The sequence below is a fragment of the Penicillium cosmopolitanum genome, assembly GCF_028827165.1.
Source record: "Penicillium cosmopolitanum strain IBT 29677 chromosome Unknown utg000007l:1.0-333516.0:1.0-333752.0, whole genome shotgun sequence".
Taxonomy (NCBI): domain Eukaryota; kingdom Fungi; phylum Ascomycota; class Eurotiomycetes; order Eurotiales; family Aspergillaceae; genus Penicillium; species Penicillium cosmopolitanum.
This window is the reverse complement of record NW_026622677.1, coordinates 12,940-31,683: the sequence shown is the minus strand read 5'-3', so window position 1 is coordinate 31,683 and position 18,744 is coordinate 12,940. Positions and strand designations below refer to the sequence as shown.

At 49.2% G+C, this 18,744-nt stretch overlaps 3 protein-coding genes across 3 annotated transcripts; 1 reads left to right on the top strand and 2 right to left on the bottom strand.

Annotated features, from left to right (window-relative positions):
* Window positions 1–8,633: 8,633 nt before the first annotated feature.
* Window positions 8,634–10,347, bottom strand: N7509_006470 (flavin-containing monooxygenase; the record flags this gene model as incomplete). Its single annotated transcript, XM_056631107.1, has 3 exons — window positions 8,634–9,019; window positions 9,071–10,033; window positions 10,173–10,347. Coding segments are annotated over 3 exons (1,524 nt in total), but the record flags the coding sequence as incomplete, so codon positions are not given.
* Window positions 10,348–12,217: 1,870 nt separating this feature from the next.
* N7509_006469 (indoleamine 2-3-dioxygenase) lies at window positions 12,218–13,387 on the top strand (the record flags this gene model as incomplete). The annotated part of the gene is made up of 1 exon (XM_056631106.1): window positions 12,218–13,387. The coding sequence occupies one exon, from the start codon at window positions 12,218–12,220 to the stop codon at window positions 13,385–13,387; it is 1,170 nt and encodes a 389-aa protein (XP_056488367.1).
* Window positions 13,388–16,114: 2,727 nt separating this feature from the next.
* Window positions 16,115–18,026, bottom strand: N7509_006468 (cytochrome P450; the record flags this gene model as incomplete). The annotated part of the gene is made up of 7 exons (XM_056631105.1): window positions 16,115–16,272; window positions 16,347–16,525; window positions 16,664–16,767; window positions 16,818–17,622; window positions 17,683–17,778; window positions 17,834–17,873; window positions 17,924–18,026. The coding sequence occupies 7 exons, from the start codon at window positions 18,024–18,026 to the stop codon at window positions 16,115–16,117; spliced, it is 1,485 nt and encodes a 494-aa protein (XP_056488366.1).
* Between the last annotated feature and the right edge of the window lie 718 nt (window positions 18,027–18,744).

Here is an 18,744-nt window from a genome sequence, read left to right as displayed (position 1 = left end):
GAATCCTGCATATCGTTCGCGAGGGGTCGGGGTAAATGAAATCATCCATCCATCCATCCATCCGTGTGTAACCCATGCCCCCAGTGAGCTCGCACTGGGCGACAGTCCTCGCCAGGCTGTTGGGACAATGGATTCATACCTTCTCGTGGTGTCCGGTGTTAATCCCCGTTGGGGAGACCAAAGTGAATCCGACGTGGTTGTGCGGTCCGGCCCGGCGCGGTGGGCGCGGGCACGACCGCACATTCACACCAAAAATCAGGGGAAAACGGCATATGAAAACCATCCGACTTCTTCTTACCCGACTCGCACTCGGGCCCAGACGCTGGTCTTGCATTACCAGTTGAAGTGGTGTCGCCCTCAGGAAGAAGACAGGACACCCCTGAGCTTGCATACGGTCTGGGATCGCATCGTGCGAGATGCGGCGAGGCGGTAGTGAACCAGTGGCGCAGGCAGTCAAGCTAACATCGGACAGACCTCATTCAAGGCCCAGAGGCCTCGTTAAGACTCGAACTCGTTAAGGCTCGGAGACGTCGATTACTGGAGACCTCGTTAAGGCGAAGCCACGGGCAAGCTCTGGTGCGGCTGTCCTTCGAGACACGGGCACCGCCGAGACACGGGCAACCCTCTTGGGAGACACACGGGCAATCTGGAAGATATTGGTGGTTGACTGATGGCAACTGATGAACCTCGTTAAGGCTGTGCCACGGGTAAATCATCGGCCCTGTCCAGTCACTGGGGACCAAGCTTGGTTAGTAGAGAGCAACCGACATACACTGCCGGCTGGAGCGTATACGAGGGCTCTCTGCAAGACACGGTCGGCCTAGTGGAGGGAGACCTCCCTAGGTAACGCGAAACGAGAGCAACAGCTCTCGCGGGCGTGGTGTACAATGGCAGCCACTGTGGCAGGGCTGGGTCCTGCCAAGAGACTGTTTGTATAGCCCGAGAGGACGGATGCGCGTGTCGGTGTACAAAGAGACGGGAGTCAACTACCTCACTCGCACTGGGGGCCTGAGACTGACCTAGGTCGGTTGAAGCGGTGTCGTCCTAGTTGGCCTGCCCATGATGTATGCTTAAGGAGCAAACTAAGAGACACCCAGGGTGAGAGGCCTGGTGAACCTCAAGAGTCCAGAAACCTCAATTATCGGGTGAAAAACTGGGGTAGTGGTCTATGCAAGTAGGCCTGTCAAAGCTACTTAATGTCTTTTGGGGCGGACCCACCCACGGGGCCTCCCGAGCCCCTTCCAACCAGGAACACGCGACGGTCGGCGGCGATCGACGCAGGAGAAAACTCTGAACCAAGGGACGCCCCTCGTACCAGGAGGCAAACACGCCTAGAAGAAGACAACAGCCATGTGACTTGGACTACTACAGAGCCGGAAAGCGCAGTGACCAGCAGTGGACGTGTGACAACCAAAGAGATTCGACAAATTATTGAACAACTGCAACACACCATTGACAAGCAAAGCGTGCTGATCCAGGCTACCAGAAACGAGCTTCGCGAAGTGAAACACAGCCAGAGCGAGCTACAGACCCAGAATGAGACGCTACGGGAAGAGATCCAAGCGCTGCGAACACAGGTCGAAAGCCTAAAGACACCGCCTTCGGGCCGATCGTGGGCGGCGGTTGCTGCAGACGTCAACGATTCGGACCCTCATGAGAACAGTCAACACAGAAAGAAAGAAAAGAACTGCGTCCGAATCAGCACTCGCCAGACATCAACCGACGCACTTGAATCAGAAGACAACGAAAACACCTTTGGACGATACCTACCTACCACGGAAGCGAACACCCACATCCGGAACGCACTATCAAACGACCCATCCACGCAAGATGTACAAGTCGCGGGAGTCGGCACCACTCGAACTGGATACATCATTCGATTTAAGGACTCGGAGTCGGCAGAGGCGGCCCGCTGCAACACTGAATGGCTAAGGGACCTAGGAAACGAGACCAGGCTGGTGAGACCACGGCACGGAGTAGTTGTGCATCACCTCCCTACCCACGGATTGGACCTCGAGAAGGATAAAGCAGGTGCTATCAAGAAACTCACAAACGAGAACGATCTCGCTGCTCGCGACTTCCGAATCGAAGATATCGCGTGGCTCAAGAAACGGGACAGGAACCTGGGGACGTTCGCCTCCATAGGCATTTGGTTTGATTCGGCAGAGGCCGCGGAATGGATGATTGACAATGGACTGCTGATTGACCGGCGGTACATTGGGCGCATAGAGAGATACAAGGCTAAAGAAGGACGATGCTTCCGATGCCAACGGTTTGGCCACCAGGCGTGGTCCTGCAAAGAAAAGCAGCGCGGTGCGGACACTGCGGTGGCCCTCACGAACGATCAAGATGCCCACCCGGAGTCAGAGCACGGTGCTTAGAATGTAGTGGTGAACACCCAACCGGGGATTCCCTGTGCCCAACGCCAACCGGCCCTCTCGCCCCGCAATGTTAGGGAAACCTCTCCGAATCCTACAATTGAACATCATGAAATCGAGAGCGGGCATGGAGGCCCTCATAAACGACCACCAGAGCGAAAATCTAGACATCCTCCTAATTCAGGAACCACCAATCACTGCATATCGAACACATGTGAACCACAGCGCATGGCGACTATACAAACCAACAATAGAAGACGGCTCAGCTCGACTGCGAAGCCTCATCTATGTGAACCGTAGGCTCTCAACGGCCTCTCACCAACAAGTGCAATGCGACCACCCAGACCTAACAGCAATTAAGATCTGGACGGCCGAACTCCAGATCCTGGTCTTTTCGGTCTATATCCCACCCGTACCGATGCACAATCCCGACGGAATATCGGCAGAGACGACTCTATCCGCGATCCACCACACGATTCAGGAAAATACTCAAAACAACAGAAGGCCCACCTGTCTTATCCTATCTGGAGATTTCAACCACCATCATCCGGCATGGGGGAACAACAACATCCAACCCCGCTTCGTTGAGGAAGCCGGCGAACTGATCAATTTCTTCCACGAACATGGCCTGCAGGGATGTCTCCCTCGAGGAGTCTCAACCTACTGGTCGCTGAGCCACCCGGGAAGAAGGTCCACGATTGACCAGACAGTGACGGATAAATCTGAGCTACTGCTCAAGTGTCATCTTTACCACGATAACTACGGCTCGGACCACCGGGCCACATACTCAGAGTGGAGCCTCCAGATACATCGCAACAACAATAAACCTCCAAGAAAGGCCTACGACCGCGCAGACTGGGGGAAAATTGGGAACGAGGTCATAAGTCTCGTGGGGAAACAGACCGAGATGCACTCAACCCACGCACTCGATATGGCCGTGGAAAACCTCACTAAGACCACTGCGATCGCTGTCGACAGATACACGCCCGATCAGCGACCCTCCCTTTACGCTAAACGATGGTTCACGGCCGATCTCAAGGAGCAACAGAACAAAGTAAACCGCTTGCGACGCAGATGGCAGGCGAGATGTGCGGAAGCAGGACGAAACGATCCCCACAGCATGGCACTTTTCCAGGACATGCGCCAGTCGCGGCGGGCGTGGACCCGGACGATCGAAGAAGCAAAAGCATCACACTGGAAACAATTCCTTGATGAGGCCGGCGAAGGGAAATTATGGAAGGCCGCGTCGTACATGAAACCACGGGAGGCGTGGGGTTGCGTCCCAACGCTCCGGGTCGGCGACAGGGAGGTGGCTGATAATCCAGAAAAGGCGCAAGCTTTCATGGACGCATTCTTCCCGTCGATGGCGCCCGCCGAAGACGAACAGCTGCCTAGACCCCCAGCCGAAATCCCATGGCAACCGATCTCAGAGATCGAGATCTACCGATCGCTCAGTACTGCAAAACCATCAACAGCGCCAGGTGAAGACGGTCTTCCCATGTTAGTCTGGAAACGTCTCTGGGATTACCTCGGGAGCATCATTACCAAGATTTTCACGGTGTCGATCAAACTAGGATATCACCCCCAGGGGTGGAGATGCGCCCAGATCGTAGTTCTGCGGAAACCAGGAAAGCCAGACTACTCGCAACCAGGAGCCTACCGCCCCATCTCGCTCCTCAACACGCTTGGAAAGTTATTGGAAGCAGTGGTCGCCCGACGGTTGTCCTTCTACGCGGAGCAGTACGGGCTACTACCGGACACTCAGTTTGGAGGCCGACCAGGACGCACCACCGAGCAAGCCCTTCTGGTACTTGCCAACGCAATCGACAAAGCGTGGTACAAACAAAAAGTGGTGACGCTAGTCGCCTTCGACCTAAAAGGGGCGTTCAACGGAGTCAACCAGACAAGCCTGGACGCTCGTCTCCAATCCAAGGGCATCCCTTTGGTTGCCCGACGATGGATCGCGAGCTTTATGAGCGGACGCCAAGCCAGTATCCGGTTCGATGACTACCAGACCGAGGTAGCACCGCTAGACAATGCCGGGCTGGCGCAGGGCTCTCCACTCTCGCCCATTCTGTTCACGCTCTTCAATAATGATCTGGTGGACCAGCCCGTAGATTCCAAAGGCGGAGCTTCGGCCTTCATCGACGACTATTTTCGCTGGCGAGTTGGCTGGAGTGCAGAGGAGAAACCTAGCCAGAATCCAGTTTGAAGACATACCACGCATCGAAGCATGGGCCCGGAGAACCGGATCCTGCTTCGCGGCCGAGAAAACTGAACTTATCCACATCACTCGCAAGAGAAAGGAACAGTGCCAAGGGGAACTGATCATGAATGGCAAAGCAGTCAAACCATCCACAACGGCCAAACTACTGGGAATTATCTTCGACCATGAGCTACGATGGAAACCACACGTACAGCAGGCGGCCAAACGAGCTACAAAGGTCAACCTCGCTCTTGGTGGACTACGGCATTTACGCCCAGAGCAGATGCGTCAGCTCTACGAAGCGTGTGTCGCACCGGTCATTGACTATGCGTCTACCGTCTGGCATGACCCACTCCGAGATGAAGACGCATCTTCGGCACTTACGCACCGTACAGCGGACTGCGCTCATCCGCGTTCTATCGGCATTTCGAACGGTGGCCACAGCTGCGCTGGATGTAGAAGCACACGTCCGGCCAATCCATCTTCGACTACGCTTCCGTGCACAGAATACCATTACAAGACTCCACACCCTGCCCCAAAAACATCCTATCTGGAGCACCCTTCTTCGGGCCCAGAGAAGGCGGGACAATATTGGATCATACGCCAGGTTCCCTCTAGCAGAGGCGTTGAAAACAATGAACTTGGAGAGACTGAGAGAAATCGAGATGATTGACCCGACCCCGCTCCCTCCATGGAGACCGGAGGGGTTCGCCAGAATCGAAATAGAACCTGATCGAGAGGTCGCAATAGAGAAAGCGGAAACGGTACGATCCATCTCGGACGTGATGATCTACTCAGACGCCTCGGGGCGACAAGGTCATATGGGAGCTGCAGCCGTCGCGATCGACGAGAGGCAGCAGACAACTGACAGGATACAAATACAGGTGGGCAGTATGGACCGCTGGTCGGTCCATGCGGCAGAGCTCATTGGGATTCTATACGCTATCAATATCATCAATCAAGTCGCGGTTCGACGTTGGACAGCATCGCACGCGCGGGTGAGATCCGCCACGATCTTCAGCGACAGTATGTCGGCACTGCAAGCTATTCGAAGACCGGGGAACAAGTCGGGACAGCAGATCATCCACGCCATCCTACGAGCAGCCAAAACCACCAAGAACCATGGTACAATGATTCGACTACAATGGATCCCCGGTCACTGCGAAATACCGGGGAACGAGATCGCCGATCAGCTTGCTAAAGAAGCCGCCATCCCGGGCAAGACACACCCGTTCAGTCCCTTGATATCACGCGAGAGAGCACATATCAGGCAAGTTATTCAGGACCAATGGGCAGAGGAATGGAAAGGGTCGAAGACTGGCAGCCACCTGCGCCGGATTGACAACACCTTGCCAGCCAAGTACACACGTGGCCTCTACGGTTCCCTCCCCGAGGAACCGGGCTTATCTACTCACCCAATTGCGAACTGGCCACTGCTGGCTATCAACATATGCAAAGACGTTTCGCTTCCGCGACAATGACCTATGTGTCTGTGGCGAACGCGAGAGTGTAAGCCATGTTCTGCTAGACTGTCCAGAGCTGAGAGCACTTCGGCGAGAGCTCCAAGAAAGGTCGGCGAGGCGTTCAACAGCATTTCAACCCTACTAGGAGGGTCTGGAGGAGAGGAGAGAGGTAAGGTTAGCCATGCTTCGAAGGCGAAGACGGTGGAAGCCGTCTTGGACTTCGCTGAAGCATCACAACGGTTTCAAAGCCGAGTACCATGAAGACAACATGAGAACGAAGGGCTCAGGGAGCCACGAAAGGCTTCGGCGAGGCATTAAGGTCGCTTAGGAAATTAGACACGGCAATTACGAAGAGACACATGTATATAGTTGTTGAATCCTGCATATCGTTCGCGAGGGGTCGGGTAAATGAAATCATCCATCCATCCATCCGTGTGTAACCCATGGAAGCATCTAGCGGCACTGCGCGAAACATTGAGTGCCAATCGGATAAGGATACGGCAGCAAGCTATATGCCGAATCTATCCATCGCAAAAGCTGACGTATAAATCAGCGCGATCAACGCGTTTTCATTTGATGGTCGCCTGAAGCACCGAATGCAGTGTCTAGCGACAAGGCCTGAAGCAATACTGCCAAAAACTGGGATTTTACAATGGCAACAAGAACTTTGAAAGAGATTCAGTAAAGGCGGCAAGTCAGAACTGGCGCAGGCAAGTCACTTTCGGACTTGAAGACCGTCCAGCGAATTCGGAGAATGTGAAGCATCAGGCAAGTGGTATTGATGAGGACGTCACTGTAATAATCAACTCAACCACAACTTGAGACAAGCCAAGTGGACAATCTTGTGCTGAGATCTACATAATGGCTACCTAATGAACATAACCATGAAGTGCTACATATTATTAGTAGGTTTCCGGGTGGCGGTGGAATGCCAAAACGCTGTGAGTGGACTGTGGTCTTGGCACGGCTACATGTTAGAATCCCGCCACCAGCAAAGCCCGAGAGGAGTTTAAGCCAATCCCATTTAATTAGCTCAGCGAATATCTCAATCAACCAAGGTTAGCTCTCTCTCTCGGTAGCGCAGAAGGAAAGTGGAATGTGAATTACAAATTCCGCCTGTGTCATTGGCCTTCGGAGCCGTCAGAAGAGTAGTCGTGGGCCGACTGCCGCTCCGCACGAACTTTAGAGCTATTCGAACAATCTCAACAAATCGAATAGAATTTGAACCTTGAATTTCGGGCTTCGAATCTACGGGCGATTCGATTCGACAAAAATCGTGAGTTTCGAACAGGTTCGCGAACTATTTTCTAGTATTCAAGCAGGGGTTTGCTCATGCGAACAGCCATAACCTCAACAACCCTGGCCACTGCATCCATTGAATTCGCACATAAGAAGGGTGTTCTAGGTACGACTCATAATTTTTTATTCTACGCTGTAAAAAATTTAACTATGTAACTATTCAGATTTCCAACGTTCAGCATCTTTCAGCCTTAATAAGGTCCCAAGCGCCTTATCTCTCGATATCTACCTCTGCTGCTGGTATAGCAAGGTGATCTTGTGGTACTTGTGCCATACAGGTAAATTCAAGCCTGTTGATCTTCCACCAGTTTCGTTTCATCTCGCCTTCACCACCTGTGTCCCCTTTTAAATTCATTTTCTAACAAAACTTTCTCCCTTTAACTTCGAATCCAGAGGAATTATAGCCAGTGGCTCGTAATAGTGTGCTCTCCTTCAAGATTTGGCCAGACCAGTGTTCCTTGGCAACGATAAATTTTCTTCGTTTTCAACAGAGCCTGATTTAGTGTCAACTAGGGTTGTCAATGCCGCACAAGTTTCCTTCGCTGCATGTTGCCTCGCCATCGCCACCGGAAACTTTTAACCGTCTTGGAATAGGTAATACTTTGACAATCAGCGGAAGGACCATTCAAATCACTCCTGATTAGAGGTGAGATGGAAGATTAGAGTAGCAACAAACTTGAGCGACATCTTGCAAGCCATGAAGAAAACTACTTTGAGATAGTCTGAATCAAAGACCCCTTGACGGTCCATCTGGAGCCCTCGCAGTGTGAAGAAGAAGAGATGCCATTGACTAGAAAGGGCCGAGGCATGGTTTGAAACATAGGTTCCACATTCAAGTAGGTAGTCCAAGTCTGCTTCTATTTAATTCTCTGCTCTGTTCGTTTCACCCTTTGTTTCCTTCGAATAATTCTTTTCTCGCGGACTGGTGGCTGGAAAAATGTTTCATTCTCTAGAGCCAGTGGGCTGCATTTGTAAAGTGCTTTCGGTTCCCCTAATTGGAGCCGTTGTTGAACAGATGCTGAATAATGCTCAGAATATCTGTCGTTATCGCCAGGAAAATTTTACAAGCATCGAAATTCAAGAGCTAATGATGTCCCCATGTTCTTCGAAATTCGATACGGAACATAAGGAAGATGCATTTTACGGAAAGGTTGGTCATATTTTGAGAAAAGAAGCAAAAGAAGCAAGAGCTTGTACGCATAGTCGGGTTGATGTAAATCCCTTAAGTAGTACAATAAATAATAATCATTGATGTCATCCATTAATTCAAGAAAATGTTTTATGGGATCATAATTCCTTGTGCAAGCCACATCTCTCAACATAATCTCCGATATTTAATTTCCTTGTCTTCCACCAGTAATATCGCTGCGGCCAAGGCCAGAAGAATGTGTTCTGTCCCTTAGAATTGAGGTAGTAGAATGCAGGTCCATATTTGGGGCTGGTGGCCAGCTTTTCGAGCTCTGGCTGCATCGACTCCGTCCATCCAATCTCTTTCTCTGGTCGAGGCTCTATCGTGTAGCTAGGATCTTTTTTCGAGCTCTTGCGTATGTGTCGGATAATTTTGCGGTTGACCCTTGCCTGATGTTCGAGGCTCCGTATCAGGCTGCCCCAAGGAGTCGTTGTATTCGGACTATTGACCAGAACGAGGTTTGGAAAATCGGATGTCATAGTGCCTGTCATAGCTTAACGCGGGCTCCACGGATGTAGATGGAGAGTGTACGTACCAAAGAGCGTCTTTGGGGAGTCTTTCCAGTGTTCGCTGAGCAGTTTACCTTCACGGCCTAAAGTCGGCACCGCTCCACCCCATCCCTGCATCTGGAATCCGGTGCCCCAGATGATTACATCTGCCTTTATATGTGTGCCTCCAACCTTCGGTCTTTCTGTGGAGACGCTGGAAACACTGCTGTCTGCGTCATCTATCTGAATGACTGCATCATTTGTCATGGGTGTTTCTGTGGTGATGCCAGCTTCGTCCACGGCCATGATTGGATTGCTGACCACATTAACGTTCTCTTTCTGGAGAACATCGAAGAATCCGGAGAGGGAAACCAGCGGTCGTTTTGACCCGAATCGACCGGTAAGGCTCAGCTTTTTCCGGAGATCCGGATCAGGAACCTGTTTCTCTAAAACCCTGCGGCAATAATGCTCCGTGTATCTTGCAAGCCACGTTTCGGGCCTAAAGGCAAAGTAGGCCCAAGGGGCGAAGAGCGACGCGACAATGAGGGAATACAGAGCAAGTAGGCCGGGAATCCACCGGAACGCCCATTTTACCCAACCTGGGTACTTAATATTTGTGAATGGGTGGCAGTATGTCATACTTCTGCAGAACACGCTGACCTCTTTCGCTTGTGCTTGAATGTAAGGAAGGACCTGGACGGATGTTGGTCCAGTGCCTACATATGCCACACTCTTCCCCGCGAAATAGTAGTTCTCTGGCCAGTCAGAAGCATGCCACATCTCCCCTTGAACAAATGCATGCCAGGGTAATTCGGGACGGATTTGCGATTGTAGGTGCCGGCCGCCTGGATCAAGACACGGCAGGTCCAACGTGCCCGACTCCCCGGAGTGAACATCCTCCAGGTCTGCTACCCACAAAGACTTCTCCGCGGACCACGTGGCCTTTACAACATTTTGGCCAAAGGTTGTGACCTGGGGGAACGATAGTGCTCCGCAAATCGCCTGTAATACTGGATGAGCTCTGAGCCAGTAGGAAAGAGGGAATCCCAATCTTAGCAAAACAGACGTTAGCCAGTAGGTTTAGCTGTGATAGAGGACGATGAAACATGTGCCAATAAAATCAACACCCAGCTCTCGATTGTAACGCACCTGGGTTTCGATGCCAGCTAATCTGGTACGTGCAACTGAATACGTCGCACGCCGCTCCGGGATAAGTCGCCGCCTTCCAGACTCCACCGTAGTCGCTGTCCCGCTCGAAAATTTGCAAATCGTGTATTGTCAAAACCTTCTTCCGAACCAGCTCCGCAGCTTGTATCAGTCCCCCCTACGCCGGCACCAACGATGATGCAGAACTTGTGAGTTTCTAGCGGGATACTCATTTTCTGTGTGTGCTGCTGCTGCCGAGGAGGTACTGCTAGTAGTGTTTTGGTGGCTGAAAGTTGGCTGGTTGCTTTCCGTATGGTAGTGGACCGTTCAAGAAGAGTTTCGCCGATATATATCACGTTGCCAATTTAAGTTGTGTGCAAGTTGTGTGGGGAACACAGATGGTGCTTCTGTAGGGAGGAATGTTAAGAATGTGGCTATGGTATGGGGCTATGTTGGTGGGGCCGCATTAACATCATTTTACCTGGAAAGGAAGTTAAGCTGGGTAGGTCCATGCATGTCCACCAAAGCATCCTCTTTCGTTTGAAAACGACATGCAGCGCCCATAGAAGACTGCTTATTGTTGTCTGTTTTACTTTATAACGCCCTTCATGAGTCATACAACGTAATGAGTTTCTAAAAATTAGTGGGCGATATAATCATGTGAAGATTGGCCGTCTTATACCTGGCGATCAGTGCGGGCTAAGCCCGGGCCGGCCTTTGGAAAGGGGCAGCGGGTACGCTTCCCTACCCGGATGATGTCTCCTGATTCGCCTTCATTTCTTAATCCTGTACCTTCGTCTTTCGACTCGAATGGCTGAACTTAGTCCGTTTTTTACTTCGCAGTGCATGTCGGTCTGTATTCCGCCACTCCAGCATTTTGTAATTTGTGATTGAAATGAGCTATCAAGAAAGCATTTAATGATTGCTGCTCCGGCAGCTTCCAGAAAATATTCAAGATGTGGATTGGGAGTGACGGGGCTCAAAAATGGTCCTATTCTAGGAGGATTAGATTTAACCCGTTCAAGAAGTTATCAGAGGTGGGTCCTATTATGAGTCCACTTTAAGGCAGGGTGTTCTGTAGTTAGGTGGATATAGCTTCCCAACAAAGAAGTTGAACAGAGTGAGGTGTCACCAGACACAATGCCTACATACCTGCCATGCTTGTCTAAAAGGAGGATGAGAATCCAAAGTGCTATTAGAGCTAACAAACGCGGCGACCTCTCTTTTGTCTCTCTGAGACAGCTGACTGCTTCGTGTTCTTACTGGCCGAATCTCAGCGCCTAGAACCTACGGCTAGGTATATCCTCTCTTTAGCAGCTTACATGGATGGCCTGGTTATTTGATGTCAACAGATTTTTGTCAATATCCCTTCAAGTCTTCTCGTCATAGACAAAATTCGAAACAGGTAGGCCCGTAATCGAGACCGCTCCATCGACATGCTTGGTGCCGATAGTTGCCAAATATGATTATAAATGGCACAAACCTCTTTCGGGGTATATATATACCTTGGGATGATCTTAGAGCTATTCTTTACGACAGCACTCACGACTGACCCCATAATTGCAGTAAGCCATAACCTGCGGTCGACTTTGAGCAATTCGCCGTTGCTATTCACCATTCGTGTTTTACCTAACGACGCCTTGAGCAGAGCAATCGATAGTTCTGCAACTTATCTCGCAACAAGTTACTTTCGAAAGATAAATACATCTTTTGAAGTTTTGACCTTAGAACTCTGTATCATCCCAACCAGTCGCGCAAGGAAATCAATGCGCACACAGCCACTCCTGAATATTTCTATGTGGACCACCGAACCGGATTTGTGCCGCCACGGATGCCTCTGTGCAGGCTTTCTGCTGAATGGGAAGCATGGGAGGTTACTTTAGAATTTGCAAAGGCACAGAAACTCAAGAGCGACTGAACAGGCCTTATCGTTGGATCCTCAACAGAAAACAGTCAAGGAGGAGAAAGCTCGAGCATGGAGGAAGACCGTTGAGAAGGCACAGACGGTAGTTTAATCAATTAGCACATGTCTGACTGGTCTTTGCCAGATGCCAGTTTTATCTGTCAAAAATTTTAAAGGATGCGAAAGAGAGCTGAGACGAGCACATCTTGTCCTTGCTTTTATGGTTCAGTTCTATACACATACCACTCCCTCAAGGGAGCCCATCACCGTTCCTCGGTCGCTCACCGTCCCTCTCCTCCGAGTCTCTAGGCAACTTCAGCACGCCCCTTATATTACCTATTCTGATCACGCTCTTCATAACTGGTCTCACAGAGAACCACGCGAAGAAGGAGCCCTTCCGACAAGCGATAACCTCCAGACCCAGACCACGTTTACTGGTACCCCTGATGAGAACGAGTTTCATATGACAGACATTCGCATAGAACTGAAAGGCGCCGAAGCTGTTGAGTTGATGAGGTTAGCCATGGATGAGATTGTAGGTAACGATGATCCGGATGTTGGGCGAATTACGAGGTACCTCAAAGGAGCGGCTGCTGTTATTGAGCAGATGAAAGATGTTCTGATGAGTACTAAAAAACTAGTGAGACCTGAAGTATTCTACGAGGAAATCAGTCCTTGGCTTACGGGGGCTGACGTTGATCCTTACAACCGAAAATGGGCGTGGGAAGGTAGCGAGGAAGTTGAGGGCTCGGCAGAAATGCTGACAAATATCAGTGGCCCGACTGCAGCCCAGAGCCCCCTGGTCCCCACTCTAGACGCATATCTCGGTTTAGTGGAGGACGAGAGCAAGAGCGCTTTCCTGGATCGCGTTCGGATTTACATGAATCACAACCATCAGGCGTTTCTTCAGCACCTTCGATCAAATGGTCGTCCAGTTCGTTCCTTCGTTCAGAGAATATCTAGGGAGCAGGGTGCGGATTCGCCTGCTGTGGCCGCATATGATGCTGCTATCAACGCGATGAAGGGTTTTAGAGATGCACACCTCATTATCGTGACATTGTATGTCATAATTCCTGCCAGACAAGCCAAAGCGAGGGCTGGAAACTCTGGGATGAGTGTCACTATGTCAGCTGAACCATCTGGTACCGACGCTGGGCCAGTGGGGAAGATGCAAGACGAAAGGTCGGCGAATGGTGTTCCCGGAAAAGGTGGCAGATCAACTGGGAAGGCAGCAGCGAAAGATAGTCAAGGGTTCCAGCTGATGAAATTTTTGAAGGGATTGAGGGACCAGACATATCGTGGTCGTGTCGGTTAATCTTCTGGTGGATCTCTTTTCGCAAAACCCTCATTAAGAATTGGAATCCCTACAGGTCACATACAGGGATCTTACCACACCCCCTTATCTCCTAGTCTTTCCAGTTGTGAACTATTGATGTCATTAGTCAGTTGTTAGTTAGTTCACCCTTAAATTGTTGGGCATTCTCAGATTTGGGAGAATCAGAGATTTATTCCTTAGTGAATTGGATTTCTATGTGGGACCACCGTACGTCTACATTTTGAAAGGATCCCTATAATATAAGGTGGGTACATCGCCATAGCGAACGACATATTTCCAACTCACACTGAGAGTCTTCGTACAATTCTGTCATAATAAAACCCCGAGGACTCTCTATGTAATTCTGAATAAGCCAGCTTGTCCATTAGCCCTGTATATTCTACACGTACAAATTGCTAGTGTAAGGCCAGTTTCATCAAAGTTGTAGATATTCTTGGCCGGAATACGCTTTATTAAAGGTTCTAAGCGCTCATACCACGCTGTCAATACACCAATATCCTCAGCAGTAACTTGATTTTGGTCTGCAGGCTTCTGTCGCGACCAATTAAGGTGAGATGGTAGACGATTAGCCGCGTAGTCGTATATCCAGACTTTGCCGAGTGGAGCGGCAATTGAATTTGTTCTGCGTAACATTGCATTTGCACTTACTACGACCATATTAGCAGTAGGCGGTATATGTAGACTACCAAGACTGTCGATTCAGGACTCCAATGCACGCATCTGAACCTTATTCAGACGTGTATAGGCCGATCAGAACGTCATATTCGCGCGCCAATGCTGCAGAATTTGCCTTTTGGCAGTTCTAGCAACTGAGCAAGCAGTTGAAATGCGTCGTTCGACATCAAAATAGACCTAAAACATGGTGGTGTTGGTAGCTATAATATGGAAAAAAAGCTTCGTTGACAAGCGAACTCCGTCAACCTTCAGTTTCAGGTACCAAAGGTCCGCCGCTAAAAGGTGACTGTCATACCTTTGTAACATGTGCTGGCACCAGTTAATGTGATAATGTAGGTGAATGAGAAAGAAAGCTGCAGATACGCAAGTGACTAGATGGAGCTAGAAACAGAGCCGTATGCGAAACCATTCTTCCACGCTATTTTATCTTTATTATGCCTTTTGGTTGCGTTGTGCCGATTTCTTCTTTCATGTGGCGTCTTTCAATTGACCAAGAAGCTGTTCTGTGTTGAGCTGGATCATAAATACAAGGCATGCCACTTGGGTGAAATTTATATTGTAGTCTGCCTACCGACACCGGAAAGATCTAGAAGATTTTGGATATGTTCTTGAAGTCAGATGACTAGTCATGGTTCCCATATCGTCGGCCGTGAGTTGAAAGTAGGATGTGAGTCTGGCATGCAGTAGTTTCGGACAGAGTTAATGTTTTGTTTCTTATCCAATTCTGATAGCTCAGAATCATTACTTTAGCCATAGACAACTTTGTCTCCTTATCACTTTCATGAAGTTCCTTATATTATCGGGATCATCGGCCAAAGCCCATGACACTGGGGCGAATAGTGTATAGTTTTTATTTGGATATCTCCTTGCGAAGCCAATGGATATGGCGTATAACCTATATTTCCTAAAAACCACCCCATTCCATGCTGATGGCATCATACTGCGGGTGCAAATGCTTATAGTTTTGAAATGGTAAACTGTCCAATGGCTTCAACCGATGTTTAGGCTTTGCGAGAAAGCATTAAGAAGTAACCCAGGGATTCTGGAAATATCTAGAGAAGTCAAAGATTAAATAGATGTTGGTGGTTCCCACGCAGCAGAAAATGGAGTTTTGTGAAAGATTTAGAGAATTAAAGCGCAAAAAGAGCAAATTGATAATAATTTTGCAAACTTTGAAATGGCCCCTGAGTTCCAGGGTGATAATTATACCTGTAGAAGTTGTGATAACGATATGAACATGACACCAATTCTCCATCTGGACTAGGCCCTGGAAGACAAAGAAGGGTGTCTTTACCCAGCCATCTGCGGCAATGCCTTTCCTTCCAGTAGCGCTTCCGCAATTTCGTCTGTAGGGGAAAATCAATGCTGATACTTGTGAGACCCGATGATATTCTCCCAGGGTAAGTTGAAAGCCATATTGTAACTCACAAGCTAGCTGATCAGCCCCTCCCCCCCCCCAACGCCCTAACGCGCGACTGTGTTTTCCGAACAGAGCCACTAATCATCTACCATGCCACTAATTCGCTCTAAATTGGGTTAAGTCGAACAGGATGGATGAATCAACGGATATCTTGTTAGCATATGCAAATGAAGATTCGATATGACGTCACATATTAATAGGCTAGTCCCCCAAAGGGCTTTACGCCACGTCTGACCGGAAAAAGCCCTCCTTCAGCCTTTGCATGAATGGTCATATCGGATTTCAATTCCCTCATGGCTAGATACTAACGTCTCTGAAACTGGATTTTGAGAAGTGTACAATATAGCACTAAGACATAACTTGTTTTTTAACCATGCTGAATAGGGCCGCAGCCAGGATCGAATTACTTTTTCAATTTGGCACTGACCGAACATACGGCCATGGGCAAATAAAGTACATGGTCGTCACAATAGATCCTCAAAATTTTGATACTTTCGAAGCTCTTTTGGCGAAGGTCTTGATTAAGTAATCCCGTATAGGGCGATTAATCTTCATAAGTCTCAAAGATATCCTGAGCTTCTTGAAGTTCCCGGTGAATCACCGCACCATGATCATTCAAACGTAGAGACAAAATGACGGGAAATGGTTTTGGTGCTGTTGAGAAAGCCATCTGTCCATCTGGTTCGAATATCGTCGTCAACATCTTCCACGTTCAGGTGTAATCCAGTTCGAGTATCTTTGCCAGCGCGAATATCGAATGCCCAAATAACTTTAGCAATGTTAATTTGCTGTACTTGATTAGCACGAGACACCTGGTACTCATGTATAAGCTCGGAGATATACCAGAGAGTTCTCGGCGAGGTGAGATCCAGGCAGATCCGCCTCCTGCGCCAAAACCGTACGTCTTTCTAATACCATCGGTTTCGTTTAGGCCTGGTTTGAGTCCGAGCTCATTTTGCTCAAATCTCTCGGGAATAAACCTATCAGGGTCATCATAACATTCTGGGTCATGGTGAATAGCCCTGGGACATTAGTCCACAGACATTAGCTCTCTGTTATTCAAACCACGGAGAGATTGCTATACCATGTGTTTGCCAGGAATGTAGTCCCTCTGGGGAAATGATATCCTTGATACTCATCATCTATCTTTGTGAGCACACTCCCATCGTTCTCTTTGCTTCAAACATTCGAAAGGAGCCATAACTGTACTTTGAATCAAGGTGTGCGGAATGCCGCCTGCGGCTACAGGTCTCCAGCGCAAAACCTACTCAAATCGATTAAATGACGAGCAAGTACAAAAGGGAGGGAACAGACCTCGGAGACGCAGCATTTGATGTAAGGTAACCGTGCGAGATCCTCAAAATTGGGAGATCTTTGCGTCCCACAAAGCGCATCTATATGATTCTGTGCTTTCTGTAGCACGTGGGGATACTCCACCATGGCCAGAAGAAACAAAAGCAGAGTCGACAACATGGTGTCCGATCCACCTTCCATGAGCGCTCCGCCAATATATGCAATATGCTCATCGTCCAGAGAATACTTTTGTCGGAAGGATTCATCAAGTAGCTGGTCCATAAAGCAGTTCCGTTTAATGCCTCGCTTCCGGCGGTCTTTGACATCTTGCAGAAGCTCAAAATAAAGTTGTCGCTGCTCGGTTCGAATTCGGTACGCCCATCGACGCCAAGGGGATAGGAAGTTTGGCAGGCTCTTCAGGATGGAGAAGACATCAACTGGTGGTGTTGCAGCTGTATCGAGAATCGCTGTGAATTGATCCTGAACCTTGTAGAGGCGCATGATATTCCGATGATGAAATTTTGGTCCGCGGACCCCAAAGACCGAGGAGAGTATCACCGCCGTGGAGTACCGACAGACATGATCGTAGTACTGCTCTGGTGATTGGCTTAGTTGGTGGAGTGTCAAGACTGCTTCTGCTGCCTGTAGCGGTCGGAGGGATCCCACGGCCGTAATGCTGAGAATGGCTTGATAAATTCTTCTCTGCTCCCGCCATGCCTGACCGTAAGGCATGAGCAGTAAATGAACATCATCACGTGTGATGACTTCGGTGCCAATGTGATTTGCGGGTCGGCTCGAATAGATGGCGCCCCGTTTATCGAATAATCTAGAATTACCGATCGTGTCAACGTCGAGTGCTAAACAGAACGAAAACGAGATTGCTCACTCTCTAACGTCTTTTGCTTTATTGAGGATGACCATGTCGGTAGGTCCCATCTTAACGGAAACGATCGCGCCGTGTTTCCTTCCCCATTCTTGAAACCTGGACGTTGGTCAGTATCAATCGATAGGTTACAAACAGCATCTCAGATACGTACTTTAAAAACGCCTTCTTGGACGGGACTTGGTGCAAATTTCCTAATTACGGGTTAGTTCATTGCACTCGGAAAACAATGAGCCCATCTTACCTAGGAATGGTACTACTGGAGGTCCAGGAGGAGGAATGGTGAGCGCTGGGTGGAGAGAGCAAATCGCAGGGTCTTCCAAGCAACCCAGACAACCCCGAAGCATAGCAGCCAAGGGACTAACTTGATGAAGTTTCCGTCCGCCATATCATCGAACTGATACGTTCTGTGGATACTTTGCCCCGTAACAGGACTTCTGGTACATAAATACTTCCACCCTGCTACTGGATGCGGAAATCCCCCACACGAACCGCTGTGGGATGGCAGGGTGAAGGTGGATCCCGAATGCGGGTATGGGCACACTCGAAGAACCACTTAGTTGACAAAACTTTCCGGGGGATCTCCAAATTTTCCACCTACATTATTAGCCGATACCTACATTTACGAAGCTAGTCCATTAGCTTGGCCCGGAGGGGTCGGATGAGTGATATATCAAATTATATGTCTTTTTGTTTGCTATTGTGATCTTTCTGATTTCCTCTCAGTGCCTAGCCCTCGCTGCCTTTTGCCTGTTGTGTAGAATTGGCCCACACTTCAGGCGATCATAGTTCAAGTTAATATCAAGGATTTGCATATCTCCGCTAGCAATCCAAAGGCGAACAGTCAATATGAAATCCAGATATATTGTTTTTCCTTTCACTTGCTATGGAGCAATTAAGATCTAGAATCTCTAAGCTGCGTTGACATCCCTTAGGTTGACAACGGTCATGTCAAACAATGATATAGATGCTTAATATTCGCAATATAGATCATGCAGATGGTTGGAACCGTCATGAGAAAAGGAGAATCTGCCCTCGTTTGTGTAAGAGAAACACTTATTCAGT